This window comes from Protopterus annectens, chromosome 11.part0, assembly GCF_019279795.1.
Source record: "Protopterus annectens isolate FY-2018-M chromosome 11.part0, PAN1.0, whole genome shotgun sequence".
Lineage (NCBI taxonomy): Eukaryota > Metazoa > Chordata > Ceratodontiformes > Protopteridae > Protopterus > Protopterus annectens.
The window spans coordinates 9,329,885-9,354,227 of record NC_056745.1 but is presented as its reverse complement, the minus strand read 5'-3'; the positions used below and the strand labels follow the sequence as shown (position 1 = coordinate 9,354,227).

The 24,343-nt window shown below is 36.9% G+C and overlaps 1 protein-coding gene across 2 annotated transcripts in view; it reads left to right on the top strand.

The window, feature by feature from the left end:
- The window catches only part of LOC122815114 (zinc finger protein OZF-like), a 114,745-nt gene extending 105,477 nt beyond the window's left edge, over positions 1-9,268 (top strand). For both annotated transcript variants that reach the window (XM_044087360.1, XM_044087359.1), the window contains one exon: positions 5,674-9,268. In XM_044087360.1, the coding sequence (XP_043943295.1) occupies positions 5,674-6,929 (1,256 nt within the window). In that variant the 3' untranslated portion in view covers positions 6,930-9,268. The remainder of the gene's footprint in view (positions 1-5,673) is intronic.
- The last annotated feature ends 15,075 nt before the right edge of the window (positions 9,269-24,343 follow it).

Below are 24,343 nucleotides of genomic sequence, written 5' to 3'. Positions count from 1 at the left end.
ATGCTTTGGAGGAGGATTGGAGCAGAATTATTTAGGTCACGTAACTGATGGTTTGCTTTTGATAAGTCCCACAATGCAGAGGTGTTTACAGGGCAGTACCAATAATTTATAGGAAAAGGTCACTAATTTATGGTCTGATTTAACAAGATAGGATGATACATAAGGAGCTGTGCAACAAGTGACCATGTTTGTGAAGACCAGGTCAGGGCTATCAGGGCTCCTAGCAGGATTGCTAACTCTTTGTAAAAGAACGTTAGCATTTATAATGTCAAGAAAGCTTTGGACATCTGTAAGAAAAGAGAGGAAGATATCTGAGTGGCAGCTGGAGGGGAGATGATAAAAGGGTGGAGGAAAAAGAAGCACTTTTCTCACAAATAGGCTGGCTGTCATCCGGTATGATTTTCAGATGCTCTGTTGCTGAGGTATTTAATAGAAGGATTGTGGGATGGCTATAAAACATATAAGAAAGGTTTAGAAAGAAATTAGGCTGTGGGTTGGGGTATAGGAATAAAATTATGAAAAATCAAGGGATACTGAGAGCTAATGATATTTTGTGGAAGATGGTAGGAGAAAAATCTAAGTTTAATTACTAAGTTAAAATAATAAACTCAAAAGGGACATCTTCATATGCATTTGTACAGCATGAAGATATATTTAAAGGGTGTTTATTATTGCTTGAAGAGACAAGTAGAACGTTTCTAGAAAACAAAGTACATCTGAAATTCAGAAAACATATATTTATCTAAGCGTGAAGGCAGCTCTTCATTTTATATTGGAAAAAGGAACAGGAATCTTACCTTATGAATCAGGGGCCATACATTTACAATAAAACTGGGAAATTTTGTAATGCACACTAAGAGATGTAACACTCATAAAAAAATAGCTTTTTTGACAGCGTAAAGTAAAATGAGAGAGTTGGGATATAAAAGTAGCACTGGAGAACAGAAAGTAAAGTGGCAGTTGTGTCTGGATGCTTGTATGACACCTGGTGTGAATTAATTAGTATAATACCTGAATTAAAAAGTAGGAAGCTGAGATAACATATGATGGTTTTATTGTGTTTATGTATGTATTGTTTTAAGATACTGGGAATTTTAATATCTATGTTCTAATTAATTTATTTATTATTTAACATTTGTTTACCGGGAAAGTCCGACTTGGAATAAAGCCAATTTTCAGCAGAGGCCCGGGGAGAAAAGCTTCAGACACATGTCTTTGTAACATAGGGGGAAACCAGAGTACGTGGAGAAAACCCACATGAATACAGGGAGGACATGCAGACTCCACACAGAAGGCACTCCAGCCGAGAATCGAACTGGAGAATCACTTGCTGTGAGGTGACAATGCTACCGCTGCACCACTGTGCCATCCAATGTGATTTTTACTATGTATAAAATGTGAGGAATGAGATAATTGGCAATCTGATGAAGTCCTGAGTATATAGGAAAAAAGTACTTATTATGTAAAATCTTAGTCCTTTAGCAGCGTAGCTATGGGTTTTTTTATAGTTTTGTATTCAAACAGCATGCATTGATAGTGTCTTACTGGAGGTTTTGGTATTTGACATAATCTTGAGATCTTGAGCGTTAGGAAAATGATCCTTTCATGGTTTGGTGGTTCCTGATTCTCCTCCACCACCCCTCCCTAGCTGCACCTAGGTCACATGCTCCCACACATACGAAAATGTAGACACGAACATATGCATGCAGACAGACACTCACATGTGCACCCATGCACACACACACACACACACACACACACACACACACACACACACACACACACACACACACACACACACACACACACACACACACACACACTGTCTGTACCGACCATACAACCACAAACATCCACAGACCTACAGCCATATACTCCCTTACAGACATTCAGTACCACTTACTTAGATTGGCGGTTTACGTAGATGGAAGTCGTTTGGCTAACACTGTTCAGATTCCACCATTGAAATGCATGTATTTGTCCACACTATTTACCTTTAGGGTAACTGATATAGTGTGTCATGTAGAACCTACATACTGTTCATACAAAGCCACTTCAATGGACTCATTTTAATAGGTCTTGCCCCCTGACTACCTCATTTGCCTCTGGCACTCCAGCACTTCTTTACCTAGCAATGCAGAATGATGCAATCTTGGGATTATTAATCAGGACAGGATTGCATAGTGTGCCAGCCACCCAGCCTGGCTTTGCATAATATGTGACCTGTGAATCCCAAAGTATGTTAGAGCTAGCTGCCCAGCCTGGTTTTGCATAACGTGTGACCTGTGAATCCCAAGGTATGTTGGAGCTAGCTGCCCAGCCTGGCTTTGCATAACGTGTGACCTGTGAATCCCAAGATATGTTAGAGCTAGCTACCCAGCCTGGTTTTGCATAACATGTGACCTGTGAATCCCAAGGTATGTTAGAGCCAGCTGCCCAGCCTGGCTTTGCATAACGTATGACCTGTGAATCCCAAGGTATGTTACAGCTAGCTGCCCAGCCTGGCTTTGCATAACATGTGACCTGTGAATCCCAAGGTATGTTAGATTTAATATATGTATTCGGATGAAGGGTCCCACTGAGAAATGTCAGGTTCCTTCACTGGCACCCATTCCTTTAAAAAAATGAATTAACGATACAGTGAAAGAAATAAAAAAAGGCAGCGGTGTTTTTAAAGGGGGACGCTCCCTACATCCATACATCAATAAATGTACTAATTCCAGGATCTCACCTCCACTGTCATCCCTATTAAAAGAAAGGAAACCTAAAATGCACTGAGCACCTCTACACCCTCATATCTCAAAATATAGTAACTCTGAGATCGCACAACAGTAAAGACGAAGTTCCCTTCAGTCCACAGTTATCTGAGCCTGATGTTTAACTCAGTTGATTTTCAGTCAAACAGAGTCACCAAAATATTTCTATTAAGTTTAAATTCAATTGAAAAGGAACTAATCTACTGTAGGAGGTACATTTATTATATGTGGTGCAATCTGGCTTTATTGACCCGTATGCAATAATAGTGATAAATAGCCGTTGTATACTCAGGGGGTAGGTATAATGTGCATATTTCCCATAATACCCTAATCAAATGATCCTTAGTTTAATTGCTTAATTTATTTGCATTTGATTACTGGAAAGGTGAGATATCGGATATATGGAAGTCAAGTTTCAGTTTATTGTCCAGGGTAACTCCAAGACGTTTTTGTCTGGGACAATGTTGTTGGAGGTAATAAGATAAAATTAGTATTTGTAACGGGACCGGATCTTGGTAGGAAGAGCACGACTTTTGTCTGTTTAGCACTGAGTATTAAGTCATGCTGTTGGGATCTATGTCAACATCTATGGAGCAAATACATTGTCAAAACCCATATGGTCAGCAATGCAGCTAATCGATAAAGTGACATGCACCTGCCGACAGTACAAACAATTGATAAACTGATATACACCTGCCGACAGTACAAACGAGCGATAAAGTGACATGCACCTGCCAACAATACAAACAATGTTTTTGCAGTAGGACAAACCCCATGCATATCCCTTTAATGATCCACACTCATTCAGAACGGTTCGACAAACCAAACTGTTGACCATGTGATCTCGACCATATGGGTTTCAATAATTTGGTCCTTCAATCAACTGGTATAGACACATGTTGTTATAGCCAGAGTTTGACTGAGGAGTATGATTCTTGGGTTCTGGCTTGCAGTTTATTAATGATGGGGAAGAGCAAACAAGATTAGAGACGTCTGCATAGTAAATAAGTGAGGAGGGGCCACAAGTGGTATGTAGGTCATTAACAAATGTATTACACAGCAATGGGCCCAACATAGAGCCTTGAGAAACACATATGTTAACAGGGAGGTATGCTGTTTGCCACTTGACACATAATGACTTCTTATTTTATGTTGGTGACGTATGTGTCCTCCTATGAACCTCTGTAGCATGATGGCCTTTTTGCTGTCTTCCCTTATTGTTTGTTTACATTTACTCCATATGAAATGAATACTGTAATTGCCTTACCACCTTCTTTGATGGTTTTGCACCTTTAGGAACTCCCTCTTTTGAATATACTTGTATATTAACATATACATAATACAACAAACCTGACTACTCAAAAATCAGGAAAATAACTTTGTTTTAGCAAGGTATATGTGTAATCAGGAAAATAACTTTGTTTTAGCAAGGTATACATGTATACGTTGTTAATAGGTAGGCTATTTCTGATGCACACAAAGCAGCCAGTAAAAACTGTATCAGAAACCAGCAAAAACTGTATCAGAAACCAATCTGACAGCTTTAGAAGATGTTAACATACTTTGTGTTGCCACACATCCGAAGTGATGAAATGACACATTCAGTTCTGCAGCAGCCCATTATGCAGCACCGCAGTAACATAAATCCAGCTACTGGGTATAAGGATAGAACCTACAACCTTCTGTACCAAAGGTGAGTGAGTTACCTCTTGCGCTTTTGACACTGTCATGCCAAAAGTATCTCAGTTGAAAGTCTAATGGCTTGCAAAGCTGTCAGCTGGTTTCTGATGCAGTTTTGTGCCTGCATCTCCTACTTATGGATTACTTATATTCCACTGATTTTATGTGTGTGTGTGTGTGTGTGTGTGTGTGTGTGTGTGTGTGTGTGTGTGTGTGTGTGTGTGTGTGTGTGTGTGTGTGTGTGTGTGTGATACCTCTCAACTGTCTAGATTTTTGCAGAATGTCCAGCTTTTTGCTTCATAATTTTGGTCTGTTCCTCATAAAACTTGTGGTTTTCTGGCAAATCATTAAGGATTGAGGTCACTAAATAATGATTCACATTTAAGTTTCTGACTTCATATCTTCAAAAAATGCATATTAACCCAAAATCTATTATTCTTGCCACTTTCTAAGTTTATAAGAGCAATATTTAAAATATGTCCCAATTTTTGGCTTTTGTCAGCCCCATTATTTTTGACTTTGGCCAGATTCCCTGAGCTAGGAGGTTGACAGGTATGGTGTCTATGAACGTGCGCATGTTCGTGTGTGCGCATGTGATATGAATTATTTGTGATCGCATAAGACTGATTCTCCTCCGTCACTGAACTCCAAAGCTTTGCTGACCTTATTACAAAACAGACTTTAATCTCCTCTTTAATAACTGTTCATATTTTCTTACTTTTAGTGTTTATTACAGATCCTTTCTTGTGATGTAGACAAAGTGATGGAAGAGCTTAATGAGAATTAATGAACGTTTACCGAAACAGTTGTAACGTGCATCTTAACCTGACTGATGCCAGAACACAGAAACAAAAATCAGATTTAGAAAGTTCCATGTTTGTGCTAAACAGAATCACAGGGATCTGAAAAAAATAAGTGTGTGTGTGAGGCAGGATGATGGTTTTAAGGATGATTGCTTGTGTGTTCTGACACAATACAATGGGAAGAGAGGTCTCGTTTTAAAGGTGATTGCTTACGTCTCATTTTTGGCATGATGGGCAAAGCATAGGTATTTTTTTCTATATACTGAAGATGTGTTACATAAATAGGGTATTGCATGCTTAAATGGGTAATACATTCTGCTTGTGATGTTACATTGCACACAGTTGATACCATAATCCTAATATGAAAAGACACTATATTATGTGTAGATATTGTCATGTCCTGTAAGAGGTCATTAATTAACTGTCTCTTTAAGTCTGCAGGGGCACACAGTGTAATAAGACTCCATATCAGATGGTATTAAAGAAGGAACCTCTGAATTCTGAATGTGTCAAGAACTTCGCAGGTCAGATGTCTGCTACAAGAGATGAATTAATTCAGACTGGAAATGAACTCCATGAATACATGGAATATGATAAGAGTTTTAAGCAGGAGAATGAATTAAAAATGCATTTGCAAACTCATGAAATGGAGGTATTATACAAAGCTGACTGTAAAGAGGGTTTGGTATTGCCTGATAACTTTGTAACATACTCTCAGAGTCATAATGAGGGTAGAGTTATGAATGAGATCATTACACAAAACATCATTAAAAATCCTAAAATATTTGATGAAATTAAACAGGAGCATGAAGACAAAGACAGCCTGACAATAGAGATAAAGAACTTTAAATGTGAATTTGACGAAAGTTTTACAGAGGAACCTTACCTTGCTGACATTCAGAAAATCAAAATTGGGGAGAAATCGCACACATACGACAGTAATTTTTCATGGAGGTACCAGCTAACATCCCATAATAAAACCCACACTGGGGAAAAGCTGTATAAATGTACAACATGCGATAGGAGTTTTCAGTGGAAGAGTACCCTTGTAGCCCACGAGAAAGTCCACACCGGAGAAAAACCATATGTATGTGCAACATGCGGCAAGAGTTACACATTGAAGGGGAGCCTTGCATACCATGAGAAAACGCACACTGGGGAGAAGCCATACAAATGTTCAACGTGTGACAAAAGTTTTATAATGAAATGCCATCTCATAGCACATGAACAAACCCATACTGGGAAGAGGCCATTTCAGTGTGCAAAGTGTAGCAAGTTTTTTAAAAAGAAGGGCTCACTCACAGACCATGAAAAGATCCACACTGGGGAGAAGCCATTTAAATGTACCATGTGTGACAAGAGTTTTATGTGGAAGTGTGAACTCACATACCACGAGAAAAACCACACTGGTGACAGACCATATAAATGTGGAATATGTGACAAGACTTTTAAAAAGAAGTACCACCTTACATGCCACGAGGGTAGTCACACCGGTGAGAAGCCATTCAAATGCTCATTATGTAACAAGAGTTTTATGCGGAAGTGGAACCTCTCACACCACATGAAAGGTCACATGGGTGTAAAGCCATATAAATGTGCATTTTGTGACAAGAGTTTTATGTGGAGGAGGCACATGGCACATCATGAAAAACTCCACACTGCAGAGATTCAAACAGTAGTGATCTCATGAAGTTTAACTGTGCCCTGACTTAGAAACGGTGTGCATTCCTGTCATGGTAATAAAATCCTTTACATGTGGAGAATTAAAAAAGGAAAAATGTGATTAGTACATTAAGGACACTAACAAAGTTCCAGTAGTTCTGGGAGCGACCTGAATAATAACAGCAAAGGCCAAACTTAATTAACCGGGTTACCAGTAGAGGTAACCCCATATAATTTACACAAGAATGCAGATGTGTTTCACTGCAGATGCACAGAGCAACTCTCATGACAATTATCTGACTGAAGTGATACTGAGTTCATGAACCTCCTGGCACAGTATTAAAAACATTTAAAAACTTAAACCTGGGTATCCCTTTAGGTGTCGAGATGAAGTGATAAAATCAGTGTGAAAAGAAAGGATAATGTAGGAGGCACTGAATGTATCCTTAGGCCTTGGTCGGCACCTTTACATGAGCACCCTCTTGTTTACAAAATCTCCCCAAAGCAGAAGTAATATATAAATTGTCATATGTGTCATGGAAAGAAATAAAATAAAATAAAAATGGTGGGTAGGCCCACAGATCCCACAATTATAAAGTGCCCAAAGCTGCAGATGCACATGTGGACATGGCTGGCAATACGATAGTGCAAAATTCTCAATACTTGATGAAAAAGCCCATCAACATGTAAGAACTTGTTATTAGAAACCCCACTGTGACAGAAGAAAAACAGTCCATAAACATTTTAAAAACTATCTGGACAAACATGAGTCTTTAAACAGTTACGAAAAAAGGATAAAAAAAATAATGGGGATAAAAAAAAATAATGGGTCGTTGATGTTTTTAAATTGTCTGAGCATTCCCTGAGGAGTTACAAAAATGGTACAAAGTAAAACAAACAACAGCAGTGAAAAATCTAAATGTTAACAGATGCTGATGTAAAACCCGTAATACAGCAAATTAAAAGAACACAGCATATGGGTAAAGAAACATGGGCCATCTACAGAAAGCTGCAGCAGAGGAAATAGTACAGGAGAAAGAAGAAATACTAGCAGTAAAAAAAGACGTTATTGAGAAAAATTATTTTTATGGTGCTGTTTATGTAGAAAAGCAAGTCATACTACAAACAGATATGACTGGAGCAACTTCAGATATATTTTAAGATATATGTAAAGGTAGAAACATCTAGTCATTTAAAGTAATACAAGGAAGTCAGTAACCAAATGAAGTAGACACTGAAAATAAAGCAATTTAGTAGTCTAAATAGACCAGAGGTGCTAGACCAATTAAGAAGAGATAGAGCTGAAACTGAAACCCCCCCCCCATTAAAGAATAAATGCAATGATGTGAAATAAAACAGTTTGTTAGTACAAGATATGCTTTACAAAGTAAGAGTTTTGAGTCTTCTCAGAAGATGCATTTCAATGCCCAGATACGATTATCCAAAGGGAGAAAGGACTAGAAACACAAATCATAGAAGAAATGACCAACAAAGACGCGATTAGTCTATTGTTTATAGGTAATTACTAAACTAATGACCCGGGGGGGGGGGTCTTTTCAAGTTTTGTCATGGGGGTGAAATCAAACTCTGTACCTTGTGTTTGTAACACTTTAACCATCAGTCTAACCCCCAACCCCTTTCGTCAACCCCAAACCCTTCTGACAGAATTCTAATGGAGATGGACAGATACACCTCAAAACATGTGTATAGCATATATTACCAGAAAATCAATAAAACAAATGCATATGATAACTATAACTGTTAGGAAAGGGTCATACATCAAAAAAGCTGTTAAAAGGATGATCTAGTAATGAGAATTACTAGGAGTTTATATCAATAAAAAGAAGTAGAATTTGACAAAGGAAACTCGCACACAGGAGACACATGCAAAATGATTGCAAGACGTATGCTCTCATAATATAGGAAAGGGAACAGAGACTAAAAAACTCGGGATATTCCGATATTACAAAGAAAAGAAAGAGTTTAGAGTGATTCCAAATACTCCTTTATGTAACAGAATGAATCAAAGTTAATAGTGAAAATCAAGTCCAGTAAGGTTCAAGTTGTATTAAAATGCTCTAATGGAGACCTGCAAAAAGGGCTAGATTGGCAGTATAACAGTCAAAGATCGTAGAAAAGCACTTGACTTCATTCCACAAGATATATAATGTGCACTATGTATAAGTAAACTGCATTGCATTTACTATGAAAAAGTAAAACATCTTTGTACGATTAATACATAAAGGGACTACTGCCATTTCAGGTATACAAATTCAACATGGGATCTTCTATATTATTCTTTATCATGTTGTTGCATTGTTTTCTGTTCAGTCAATTATGTTTTTATTTAATATATTAAGCTATAGATATTGTCTGAGTTCAAGAAAATTATTCTCTTCAGTGAATCTTGCCTTTTTATGGGTGAATTAAAACTGGATATTTCATCTGAAAGGTAGAGTGTTATGTGACAAGTGGATACAGCTTTCTGTGTGACACAGTAATGACATTTGAGCTTTGCAAGTATAAAAATCTACATTTATAACAAGAAACTGGGTGCATCAAAAACATTTCAGCCTGGGGAAGTGTATGCTAGAAGATAAATGGAGACAAGAGGGATTGTATAATATGTTGAAAGATAAACTACATTAACAATGCATCATGAAAATACAAAAAAGATTAGCAAGGATTGCTTCAGAAGGTAACAGTAATAACTAGTTTGACATTTAATAGTGAAGTACAGGCTATAAATCTGCTTGAACCTTCCATTATGTCATATAACCTTTGCATAACTGACTGGGCCCAAAAGTGAGGAATCACTTTAAACAAAGTTGTTCGATGCTTATCACATGATATATGAAAGTTATTGTATGGCAGGATTGTATATCATGTAGCCTGACAGAGATGTGGACATCTGTAAAGTAACTGTGTGTATGTGTATTGTACACGTATCTTTTGACATCTTTAGATACAAACATAGCGAAGGTTCTGAACAGTAAAAAACAAAGAGATAGCCATTCTCACTTTAGCAGAAGCGTTTCAGAATAGAGTAGAGATGAACGTTAAGCCAGAAGTGGACAGCAAATAGGTACCAACAGAAAGTACAAAATAAATAAGCAAAGGAACACAGATGTTAGTGTCAAGATCACAACAGAAGAAAAAAAGGAAACCAGTAAAGCCCACAGGTATATTGGCAGGTATAGTGAACTACTGGGGAAAAACACATTTTTATCCAGTCTTGGCCTAGCAATTATTAGGGAGAGGTGAATGCAACCCCAAATCTGAAAGGCAAGTTGCAGTGTAAGATAGCTGACTATGTACAAGATCTCTCAGCAACTCTCAAAGAGAAAGGGAAGACAGAGACAAGTGCAGGCAATGTACTCCACCAAAGGAAAACACTTGGAGATAGGTAACTGACTAAGAAAAAGACATCAAGTTTGGAAAATACTACAAGAGTCTTATACAGAAGAGAAACGTTACGATCCGTGAAAAATCACAACTGCACACCTTCTGGTGGCTATGATGTAGTATGTCTTAACACTTTATATACCAAAAGAATCAGCAATATAGCAAGGCTAATACACTGAATACTATACAAACATGATACAGAAAAGAAGAGACAAGCAAACTATATTACTGACAAAAATTAAATTGTATCAGTGATGTAATATCATTTTGTGCAAATCATTGGTAAAGGAGAAGTTAGAAAACTAGATATTGTAAATGAATAAAAAAGGACGGGTGTACCACTGCTCAGTGAAATAGCCACATCAAATTAATTCAGTGTCCTATCTGTTAAGAGACGTAAACTTACAAAAAGTCAAGTTACGAAAGCAGATGCTAGAGTAATGTGAAACAAGGGCACCTGACCATTTCCAATAATCTTTGGAACAACAGGTGTAATAATTTCCAAGACATTTTAATGTGCTACCAGTACAGAGAACCCAATATGAACTGCTGAAGGGTGCCATCATAGATGCTGGTAAGAGCATCCTTTGCAGACACAAAGCACTAACTTCATGAAATTCAAATAATCCTTGGTTTAGTAATAGATGCAGTCCGGTCACACATTAGAAAATGTGAAAATTAAACAGAGGAAAAAGGCATCTAGATATTCAAAAATTCCACAAAAGTCCTATATGAAAGAAAATTCTCACATACTACGATAAAGTCTTCACTGACATCCTGCTGCGCAGCCGAACTAATAACAAAAGGCATTTTTATACAAAAAAAACAGTAATTAAGGAGAAAAATGCACACATTGAATGCCATCATGAATATGCAGTCTACAGAGAGATGTCACATAGTTAAGAAACAGGTACAATTGTTAAGAAAACTTAAGACAGAAATAGATCAGAGTTGTTTTATAACATAACTAGCACCAAATTAAAATTCATTGCGCAAGATTAAAATTGTAATGCATGTAACAGAATGCAAAGATTGGATACAAAACAAGAAAAATAAGGACAACTTAAATAAATTGTTTAGGGAACTCCAAAGAAAGCAACAAAATTAATAATGTCACCTAGAATAGAAGAAATTAATAAATTCTGTAGAAACATCTGTGAAGACCTCCTTAGCATAATAATGATTCTGAATGGATAAATGATACATACATAAGGAAATATAATACAGTATTATTATGATTCAGCTTCTTAATAGTAAGTAACTGGAAAAAAACACTACTAGAGAGATATAGGGATAAAGTGGCAACTAGTTGGGGAAACTTCAGTTACAATACTGTACCCAACTTCTAACAAACATCATTAACATTGTGGTTTAGCCTTGAGTAAAAACTGTGCGCAGGAACACCCTGAACTAATACCAGCCTGAGTCACAGTAGAAAAAAATTGCAATCCTCCTTAAAAGTGAACATGCAAGCCATCCTAAGAACTGTCTATCAATAACTCGCCTTCCAAGAAAACGCAAATTATATTCAGGAAATATTACTGATAAGAGTTTACATTTGATTAGACAAAAACTCAGTCCTCACAACAGAATAAAATGCAACTACAGATAATCAGACCAAACCCAGAATCTTCTTTAAAAAAAGCTAACTTGAGCATGGATAGCTACAGACAGATACAAAGATATATAGATATATATTATTTGTGATCAAATTATGACACCTTCATTGTTCAGGAAATCGAATACAAACATTGGCACATTCTGCACATGCTCAGAGCATTTCTCCAGAACAATCTAATCCAACAGCAACTGGTTTTACATTTGGACAAGCCCCAGGCACGCTACACCCCTGTTATGCTAACTCTGAAACTGCACCCAGGAATTGATATTTTACACGTCAACCTTCTTTTCTGTCAACCAAATAGCACTGACCAAACAGACATAGATAGATATAGATGTAGGGGTCTACTGTGAAAGCTCAAAGTTTCAAAACTTCAAATTTCTTATGGTCAAGACCATAAGATCAAAGTTCTGAAACTTCAAAAAAAAATTCAAAACTATTTTGCCCCCCCTGCTGCCCTACGCCCCCTGCTAATTAAATATGCCAACTCTGAGATCAGACTACAGGGAGGAAGATGGTAAATTCCCCGTTCTGTACTGTACAGCAATCTCCATTTAAATAGTCCCAAAGCTTTGATCTTATGGTTTCGACCATATGAAATTTGAAGTTTTGAAACTTTGAGCTTTAAAAGTAGACCTAGATGCAGATGTAGATATAAATATAGACACAGATATAGATAATGTGTTTGGTCTGAAGGTGGAAAGGACCTTCTTCAAAAATTATTGTATATGTCTGACATGCCTGACATACAAGGCCATGTCAAACCCAGATTTGATGAATATGCTTCCTCTCAAAAAATCTAGATCCCTCAGAGCCACAAGGGCGGGTGACTTAAACCTCAACACGGTTATTAATAGGACATGCTGGAGGGATAGATTCATCACCCAAAGACTCCCTATGCTGTGGAACAAAATCCCGGTTTATGTGAGGCAGAGCACCTCGCTGGCCTTGTTCAAGAGGAATCTTGACCAATGGATGGGAGATCGCAGATACACCCCAGGGGTTACCTCAGTGTCACTGCTCGACAGAGGCACAGCTAAATAATGGGCATAGTTTCTCCAAACTAAGGGGTGGCGTAAGCCACAAAACTATGGCTAGGCTTATAAAAGCCCTCGGGCAGATAGCCTAGTATGAACCTATGAACCTATGAACCTATGAACCTATGTAAGTTTACAGTTGCAAGACTGCAATATGTATTTGCTAATGTCCCCAGAAACCTTAACTCTGCAGACCTTGGAGCAGACTCCTGCTCAGAGTCACACAGTTAGGCATTAGAGACTGGGGAAATCAAACCCTGCACCACTGGACCACAGGAAATAGCACATCAACAGCTCATTAATCCTGGAAGCCAACTGACAGGATAATGTAAGAGAAGACCTGCATAATCTAATAGATAAGGACAGAAGTTTTTTAATGGATGTGAGAAAGAGACTTTAGAAGGTTTATAAGAAACACAGTAGTTAAAAAATTAATTCAGGAGCTGGTATAAATAAAAGAAATGCGTTAGGTATGGTACATATTAGTGGCATACAGAATTGTGTAGGTAAACTAAAAATATTATTTAAAAGAATATAATAATAAAAAAAAAGAAATCAGAAGTGATCGAGCAGTAAGTCGCCAAGAAAATGTTTATTAGCTGGGAATGCAAAACAATAAAAAATACATTGTTGCTAGAAGAATAGATAAAATGTAATACATAAATTCTTAGGACAGATGTGGTAAGATAACAAACACTGTTAAAACAAACTATGTCATGTAATGTCTAACAAGTTGAAAATCTCATCACAAGCAGAAAAATTCACAAGGTTTATGGTAAAATCTAATGAAAAAAAATACAAAACCAGCAGATATTTGATGGCCTAAAAATGTTATAGGGAACTGGGAGATGCAACAAAGGCAATAATAACTCCACGTCAGATAAAGTAAGTTTATAAGATTTGGTGAAATATTGATGACGATCTTACCAAACTTAACAAAGATGATAATGGACTGAAGAAGGTAAGAAACAATAAGAAATGCTAACACACAGGACATGGACTGAAATTAAATATCTATTAGTGAATCTCTTTGAAAGTGACATATGCCTAGACCTGCAGCTGTGAGATTGCCTATATATCTGTTGACATTCTCAGATCTAAATATAATGAAAGTTCCAAAACATGTTTAAAACTAAAGTTGACTTCCATTTTCGGATTAGCAAAGTCATCGTACAAAAGTGTAGATATGGAAATGAAACCAAAAGTGAACAAGAAATGGGTAACACAGAAAGTGTTCAAAATCAAAAGAATTAAAATAGAAAGACCATAACCAGAAAAGGAAAGAAATCTGCAAAGCCGGCAATTAACAAGCACATGCTGTTTAAGATTTCAAACATGATTGGCTAGGGTAGGGTGAACTTAAACCACAAGATGACGTCTGGCAGCGGTAGCTCGGGGTAGTAGAGTGTCTATGAAGTCATTTGCAAAAGCTTTCGAAAAGGTTAGAAATGTAGACAAGTGCTGGTTCTAAAGTACAGAAATAAAAACAGTTATTCCCAATTCCCAATTTACCTACCCTTCTCTTTGGATAGACACACCCTTATCTTTGTCCTTCCTTATTCGCTACACTCAATCTTTTTACCCATACCACACCTCCTACTATGGCTATCACTGTCTCACCAAGCTATCTTAACCTACTCCTCATGTCGACAGTCCTTACCACCCTTCTTCTATCCCACAGCCTCTCCTGCTATGAATACCTAAGCCTTACTAAATTTCACCACCCCTTAAAACAAACAACCCCTCTATCTTCTCTAGTCTTGCAAACCCATAGTAACATTACATCATCATCATCCTACCTGAGACCACAGTTCCATAGACTAACCCATATTAAGCATTTCCAAACCAGGAAAACTGACCCTATCTTATGTAAACTCAGGAAACCTTCACAGAATCCCCAGCAGCACCTATTGCTACATGGGGACATTCATCCAAACCCAGGTCCCAGCATTTCCACTTATAATTCCCAATCTTACTACCCTTCCACATCACTTACCCCCACAAAAACCTCAAACTCTCTTCTCATAGCTCACCTTAATATATGCAGCATAAATAATAAAATCACCGAGTTGCACGCCCTGCTAGATTTACATTCCTTCGACATCCTATGTATAACAGAAACCTGGCTCAAACCAGTAATTAAAGACAATGTTATTCTCCAACCTGGCTACAGCATCCTGAAACTAGACCGTCTTAATAAAAAGGGTCGTGGGGTGGCAATACTTTTCAAATATGAATTACAGGTCACCTCACTAGATACTCAACCACCCTCATCTAGTAATGCCGAGATCTTAATATCAAAATTCCAAGTTAATGCAAACAAATGCATATACATCATTTGCTCATATATCCCCCCAGGTAATAACATAAAATCTCTTGAAAACACCCTTAGTTGGCTCTCCACATCCTTCCCACAAGAAACTATAATCTTTGGGGATTTTAATATCGATTGGAAATGTTGCACATCTGTAAATCCAAGTCTCATCAATCTTTACGGCTTTCATCAAACCATCGCCTCCCCGACCAGAACCCGTAAACCTAGCAACAAACAAACCACCTTTGACTGCATATTAGTTACAGTAGAACCTAGCAACAAACAAACCACCTTAGACTGCATATTAGTTACAGTAGAACCTAGCAACAAACAAACCACCTTAGACTGCATATTAGTTACAGTAGAACCTAGCAACAAACAAACCACCTTAGACTGCATATTAGTTACAGTAGAACCTAGCAACAAACAAACCACCTTAGACTGCATATTAGTTACAGTAAAACCTAGCAACAAACAAACCACCTTAGACTGGATATTAGTTACAGTAGAACCTAGCAACAAACAAACCACCTTAGACTGCATATTAGTTACAGTAGAACCTAGCAACAAACAAACCACCTTAGACTGCATATTAGTTACAGTAGAACCTAGCAACAAACAAACCACCTTAGACTGCATATTAGTTACAGTAAAACCTAGCAACAAACAAACCACCTTAGACTGGATATTAGTTACAGTAGAACCTAGCAACAAACAAACCACCTTAGACTGCATATTAGTTAAAGTAGAACCTAGCAACAAACAAACCACCTTAGACTGCATATTAGTTACAGTAGAACCTAGCAGCAAACAAACCACCTTTGACTGCATATTAGTTACAGTAGAACCTAGCAACAAACAAACCACCTTAGACTGCATATTAGTTACAGTAGAACCTAGCAACAAACAAACCACCTTAGACTGCATATTAGTTACAGTAGAACCTAGCAACAAATAAACCACCTTAGACTGCATATTAGTTACAGTAGAACCTAGCAACAAACAAACCACCTTAGACTGCATATTAGTTACAGTAAAACCTAGCAACAAACAAACCACCTTAGACTGGATATTAGTTACAGTAGAACCTAGCAACAAACAAACCACCTTAGACTGCATATTAGTTACAGTAGAACCTAGCAACAAACAAACCACCTTAGACTGCATATTAGTTACAGTAGAACCTAGCAACAAACAAACCACCTTAGACTGCATATTAGTTACAGTAAAACCTAGCAACAAACAAACCACCTTAGACTGGATATTAGTTACAGTAGAACCTAGCAACAAACAAACCACCTTAGACTGCATATTAGTTAAAGTAGAACCTAGCAACAAACAAACCACCTTAGACTGCATATTAGTTATAGTAGAATCTAGCAGCAAACAAACCACCTTAGACTGCATATTAGTTACAGTAAAACCTAGCAACAAACAAATCATCTTAGACTGCATATTAGTTACAGTAGAACCTAGCAGCAAACAAACCACCTTTGACTGCATATTAGTTACAGTAGAACCTAGCAACAAACAAACCACCTTAGACTGCATATTAGTTACAGTAGAACCTAGCAACAAACAAACCACCTTAGACTGCATATTAGTTACAGTAGAACCTAGCAACAAATAAACCACCTTAGACTGCATATTAGTTACAGTAGAACCTAGCAACAAACAAACCACCTTAGACTGCATATTAGTTACAGTAAAACCTAGCAACAAACAAACCACCTTAGACTGGATATTAGTTACAGTAGAACCTAGCAACAAACAAACCACCTTAGACTGCATATTAGTTACAGTAGAACCTAGCAACAAACAAACCACCTTAGACTGCATATTAGTTACAGTAGAACCTAGCAACAAACAAACCACCTTAGACTGCATATTAGTTACAGTAAAACCTAGCAACAAACAAACCACCTTAGACTGGATATTAGTTACAGTAGAACCTAGCAACAAACAAACCACCTTAGACTGCATATTAGTTACAGTAAAACCTAGCAACAAACAAATCATCTTAGACTGCTTATTAGTTACAGTAGAACCTAGCAACAAACAAACCACCTTAGATTGGATATTAGTTAACAGTAGAACCTAGCAACAAACAAACCACCTTAGACTGCATATTAGTTACAGTAGAACCTAGCAACAAACAAACCACCTTAGACTGCATATTAGTTACAGTAGAACCTAGCAACAAACAAACCACCTTAGACTGCATATTAGTTACAGTAAAAGCTAGCAACAAACAAACCACCTTAGATTGGATATTAGTTAACAGTAGAACCTAGCAACAAACAAACCACCTTAGACTGCATATTAGTTACAGTAGAACCTAGCAACAAACAAACCACCTTAGACTGGATATTAGTTAACAGTAGAACCTAGCAACAAACAGACCACCTTAGACTGCATATTAGTTACAGTAGAACCTAGCAACAAACAAACCACCTTAGACTGGATACTAGTTAACAGTAGAACCTAGCAACAAACAAACCACCTTAGACTGGATACTAGTTAACAGTAGTCCCCAATTATACAAAACAGGCTTACTCCCCGATGATATTAGTGACCATTCCCTGACCTTTATATCTAGACAAAAGACCTCAATTCCCAACCAAATTAACTTTAGAACCACACGAAACAAGAACAATCTTAACCTAGTTAACTTTCAGGCTGAGCTTAAAGCTTGCAGTTGGTCACCCCTAAAATTCCTACCTCTTGATGAAGCAGTCTCTTACTTTAACAATAAATTCTTACAAATTCTGGAACACCATGCTCCCTCTCGCACTGTTAGAATTAGGAACAAACCTGCTCCTTGGCTCACAAAGGAGACTAGACAAAAAAATGAGACTGAGAAATCAAACCTAGTCCAAATGGAGGAAAACTAAAAACTCTACTGATCACCTAAATTTTAGACAGCTTAGAAATGCTACAAAACAATCAATATTCCTTGATAAAAGAAACTATTACCTCAAATTCCAAAAGACCCAACATCAAAACCCACAAAAATTCTGGTCAGGAATAAATAAATTGCTCCACCCTGGACAGGCCAAAACACCCACCCCCTCTAATTTGACTCAGAACTCTTCTACCCAGATTGCTGACATTTTTAACAAATTTTTCTCTGAAACAGTCCAATCTTTAGCTAATACCTTACCCCCCACACCACCTGTTACCACTACTGAGCCACCCCTTACAACAATTTTACCCCACGCACTCCACCTCCAGCCTGTCCCAACATCCTTCATACACACCCAACTCCTCAAACTTAAACCATGTACTCCATCAGCTGACCTTCTACCAGCTGAATACCTGCAAATGGCAGCTGGAGTACTTGCCTACCCAATTGCTATATTAATAAACAGAACGATTACAGAGTGTTCCATCCCACATCTATGGAAAGTCTCACACATTATACCCCTCCATAAGGGAGGTAACTCAAATGAACCCTCCAGCTTCTGCCCCACAGCCCTATTTTCCCCACTAGCAAAAATTATGGACAGATGTATTCATTGTCAAATACTTGATTATCTTCTCCAAAACCACCTACTAGTGGACTGCCAGCATGGCTTTAGGCCATTCCATAGTACAACAACAGCAGTCCTATCCTTTTCAGACTGCATTAATAAAAACCATAACATCTTACTGTCCTCAGCCCTCTTTATTGACCTCTCAAAGGCATTTGACATGGTGAATCATCAACTACTGCCAGATACACTTAGATCTTTCTCTTTTGGCACCCAAACAGTCAAGTGGTTTAACCCCTACTTAGGAAACAGACAGCAAGCAGTCCTCTGGGACAATAAACTATCCACTCAGCTCCCTATCTCTCTTGGTGTCCCACAAGGCTCCATTCTGGGACCTCTCCTATTTACCATTTTCATTAATGATCTGAAAACATCCATTCCACAGGCCACCTGCATACAATACGCCGACGAATCGACATTAATATGTAACGCCTCCTCACCTGCAGAGCTTCAAGCCAAGACCCAAACAGTATTTAACTTAGTCGAAAAATGGTTCCATCAATGCTGTCTCCTCCTCAACCCCCAAAAAAACAAAACTATTATTGTTCACTCCCACCCTAAAGTCCACCACTATCAGCTTTACAACCACATCCAACAATGGTACTAAAATAGCTCCCGACATAACCACCAAACTTCTAGGTGTAACAATTGATAATAATCATAACTTTGACACACATATTAACCTAATTATTAAATCAGTTAATAAAAAACTTGGTTCCCTTTATAGACTTTAAACCCTTTCTCACAGCTTCATCTAGCTTTACTATCGCCCAAACTCACCTACTTTCCACCCTTCTCTATGCCTCCCCAATTTATACAAACCTCTCCAAAAGCAATATCAACAAATTGGCAACATGCTATAATAACATAGCTAGATTTGCCACTGGATCCCCATTTAGAACCCATCACTGCCAGAATCTCAAACTACTAGGTTGGCTGGAATTGCAAAGTCAACTTCTTATACAGCAACTTACAATTATTCATAGAATTCTGCATCAGCCCACAAATACTCCCATACTCTAAGCTTATTAGCCCATACAAAAACCTAACAACCCTACAATCTGCCAATAGGGTACTAGTATCTACCTTAAAAGCCAACAACAATTCTGGGGACTGCCTGTTCACTAACCCTGTTGGTAACATTTGGAACAAGCTTCCAACTGAACTAACATCCCTTTCATCCACTCCACTGTTTAAAAAGCAACTAGGAATCCTCCTAAATTCACAATGGTTCTGCCCTTGCACTAATCCTGACTGACAGTATTCACCTCATCCATGACCACCTCTGTTGGCTATTATACCTCTCACTGTTGCTTTGTTTTTTCTCTCTATTAATCTACTAAAGAAATAGAATTCCTATGGAACCATTATGTAGATAGATATATATAAACAAAAAAAAAAACCCTAAACAGCTTTGTGTATCTGGTTTGTATAACTATCAATGACTTGCATATTGCTTAGCATGTAATCGCTTTGTAATTTTTGGTAATGTCTTGGAGCTTTTCTCCCTGGGCCTCCGCTGAAAATGGACATATATCCAGTCGGACTATCCCGGTCAACAAATGTAAAATAAATAAAGTTATATATGTTGTGGCTAGCTATGCTATACTTATGACAGAATTTCTATATAAATGCTATAATATAACAAGGATGATGGGTTTGAAACTGTACAATTGTTACAATTTATACATAGCTGAGAAGCATTTCAAAAATGCACCAAAAAGAATGTATAAAAATAAAGCAGTAATGGTTATATTGGATTATCCAGTACTAAATGTTATGAAAATTATAGCAAAAAGATTGCATTTTATAAATGAAGAACAACTGGGCGAAATTAATAGCAGTTGCTGAAATGTCCACACCTGGTCGCTACAATGTCCTGCTTATTGATAAACACTATAACTGTATCAAGGCATACAAGCACAGAGTCGATCAATGTGAAGCAAGGACATAGTTCCAATAGATATCGGAGCAGTATGTCTAATGAAACTAATCTCTGGGTATATTTAAGTGTACTACAAACACTGGCCCCACCTGTTTATTTACATTTGAGGACAACAGTAGAAATTATAAGAACAGAGTTTTGAAAACAAGATTTTGCAGACAAAGCATGATTGCATATATTAAATGCAAAGCAATTAACAGTACTGGAGACTCATGAGACTGTATAACCAAACAGGATGAAGTACTGTCACAGGAAGAAATGAAGGAGATGACATGATAAAGGATGTGGTACAAAAAGGTGACAAAAACATTCATTATTTAATGCTTCTACTCATGAAACAGACATTACACATAACTGTGTATTCTTCCTGGCAAGTGGAAGCATAGATGGACAGGTAGCTTCTCAACACAAACACTATACCACCATATAATGGCTATATATAACTAGACTGTGTGAAATATGATTTAAATTAAGACTATAAACATGACTCTAAAGTTGCAGCTTGTCTGACATTCACATACAAAGTGTATTCTAGGCTAAAGTGACCATATGAAGCCACAGGTGCCTAGGTTATTACAAAAATGATTAGAATTAAGTGAATTCAAGATATATGCTTACCTGGTGTCAGTATATAACAGAACCATCAGATATCTGTAATATTATATTGCAGTGTAAATCAACAAAATCTAAGTACAACCATTTTACAATGACAACTGAAAATTCGGTAGTACAATAAAACAGTACCATGTATTTAAATTCTGATAGCTAATGTTTTGGTAAATTGTTTCACATGTTTGTAGATGCAGCGTAAAGAATCTCTGTAGTAGCTGAGGCTTCTGGATGATTGCAACATGTGCCATATAAATTACAGAAGGATGCAATCATTGGTACATCTTAGGTATTAAGTAGAGCCCAAACACATTAAAGACTGAATCATCACTAAATTCATGAACATAAACTGTGCATTTACACAGAAATATGTCCAATTGCTGGTTAAAAATCCCTAAACATTTGCAGAAATTAAACTAAGAGTCTCCTTATAAATCTGCAATGATGGCAAATGTTTTGGTAGAAAAAAGGCCAGCTAAAATAATGAGAAAAAATTCACACTGATTATAAATACATGTCCGACATGTGATATCAGTGTATGTAAATCAGCAGCCTATTGACTAAGGAAAACACTTGCACTGGACCCCTTCTGTTCTGGATGGACTACTCATTAGGCTCCTCACGCCTTGATTGGTAACTTCAGATGTCAGACCCTCTAAGATGTGTGATGCATAAATCTGTTTTTAATATATCTTTAAAAAAGCAATAGAAAACTGTAAGTGCACATTCCCCTGTAAAAACAATGCTCAGTCCTGACCTACACAACAAATATCAGATTAAAAATTGAAAACGGAAGCTAAAAAGGTTTCTCCCTTCAAGTAACAGCCTGCTGTAGTTCTGGACCAAGCTGACAGTGGATACAATTAACAAACTCTGCTTCATGTAAGTACTCTGTCAAAGTGCTGGATCATATCAACAGTGGCACAATTAATACCTTTAGTTTCAGGTAACCACCCTGGTGCATAATGCCCTTTTTAACCTCAGCATCTTGCTACAACTCAGGTCTGGTGCTCGGTCATATCAGCAGTGGCACCACTAATGACCCTAGCTTCAGATAACTGTTCTACAGTGCGAAACAGGTATGCCAAATTTAGCATTCAGGCTTTTCCATGTTTACTACTATAAATACACTGCTCTCTGGAAGTACTTATTGTTTTTTTAGAAAGAAATGAACTAAATCAAATTAAGTAAGTAAACAAAAGGTAATAAATAAATAAATGAAACAGCTTATGCACAGAGAAATAGGGGGAAAAGTAAATTATGCCTTCTTGGATAAAAAAAGAAACCCCCCAGCAGATCAAATAAGAAGTAGAATTAATGTCATGCTTAAATTGATAGATAATCAAATAACTTTTATTCAGCTGGATAATCATGTGTACAGGCAGCTTTATTAGCAGTTATATAATAACTGAGAACTGGATAAAATGACCAACAGGGATGTGTGTTATTTTGTAACTAATGTACACCCAAGGGTGTCCCAGGGGTGTTCTGAGGCCTAACCCCTAATGCAGATAGCCTCTATACCCAGGGAAAGGCATTATTTACACTGTAACACAACCTGGAGGGTATAATTGTGCTTAAAGAATGGGACATCTATTAAATTGTTTTGTTTTATATATTTATTTTTATTACTATATTATCATATATATATATATATATATATATATATATATATATATATATATATTTATTTATTTATTATTTATTTTATTTATTTGCAGTTGGTTTGCCAGGATAGTCCATTGGGCCAAAATGAACCCATTTTCAATGGAGTCCTGGGGAGAAAAGCTCCATAACAATCTCAATACATTAGGTTATTAATGATAGTTATACAATGCAAAATGTTCAAACAAATAATTACAATATATATATATATATATATATATATATATATATATATATATATATATATATATATATATGGGTCTATTTCACATGACTGAAATTTCATTTGACTGAATTTCATTTGACTGAGACCATAATACCGAATTTTCAAAACACTGAAAACTCATTTGACTGAATCTCATTATACTGAATTGTAAGCCATAGACATGATGTGGGTTTCCCTTCTCCTGTGACTTGCTTGTGATAAAAAGAATTACTTTAACTTATAGTGCTGATTGTTGGAATACCAATAGTAATGTAGAAAGTAGGGTTGTAGTGTTTCTAAATGTGGGTATGTCTGTTTACATTTTTATGGGAAGTATCTCAAGTAATATGGCAGATGTTTTTTGCGTTCCCATATAAGGTAAGTTAAAGGTAAATGCCCTTTTCCCCACTGCAGTGTGATCCTGGAGTCAGTATATATAGTTGGGGTGTATGGGGGGCATAGCCCCCTACCTAGTTTGGTTTTATAATGTCCGGTTTCTGTTAAGAGGGCAAGTAAGTAGTTTTCAAGTTCTGGAAAGAGTTAGTCATTGGTGTTGTAAGCGTGCATGTCTATGGTTTACAAGTTAATATTTTGAAATTTAGTATTGTAATGTTTCAGTATTATGAGTTTTCAGTATTTTGAAAATTAGGTGTTTTGGTGTCAGTCAAATGAAAGTCAGTCAAACAAAATTTCAGTCATGTGAAGTACACCCATATATATATATATATATATATATATATATATATAATGTAAAAAAGTTCCTCTGTCTATGGTTTCAAACTTGCTGTACTATATGTAATTACTGTTGGAGGATTTTACATCCAAAATATAAGTTATATAGTTATTTAATACACACACACATTCAGAACTATAGTCAGACATACCTATACATATATATATATATATATATATATATATATATATATATATATATATATATATATATATATAAGTAAAACATACTCACACATTCAAAAATATTGAAGCAAGCACATTCATACTCTCGCTATCTTTCTCTCTCTTTCTCTTTGTCCGACACACACACATGCACACACACGCACACACACATACACACACACACACACACACACACACACACACACACACA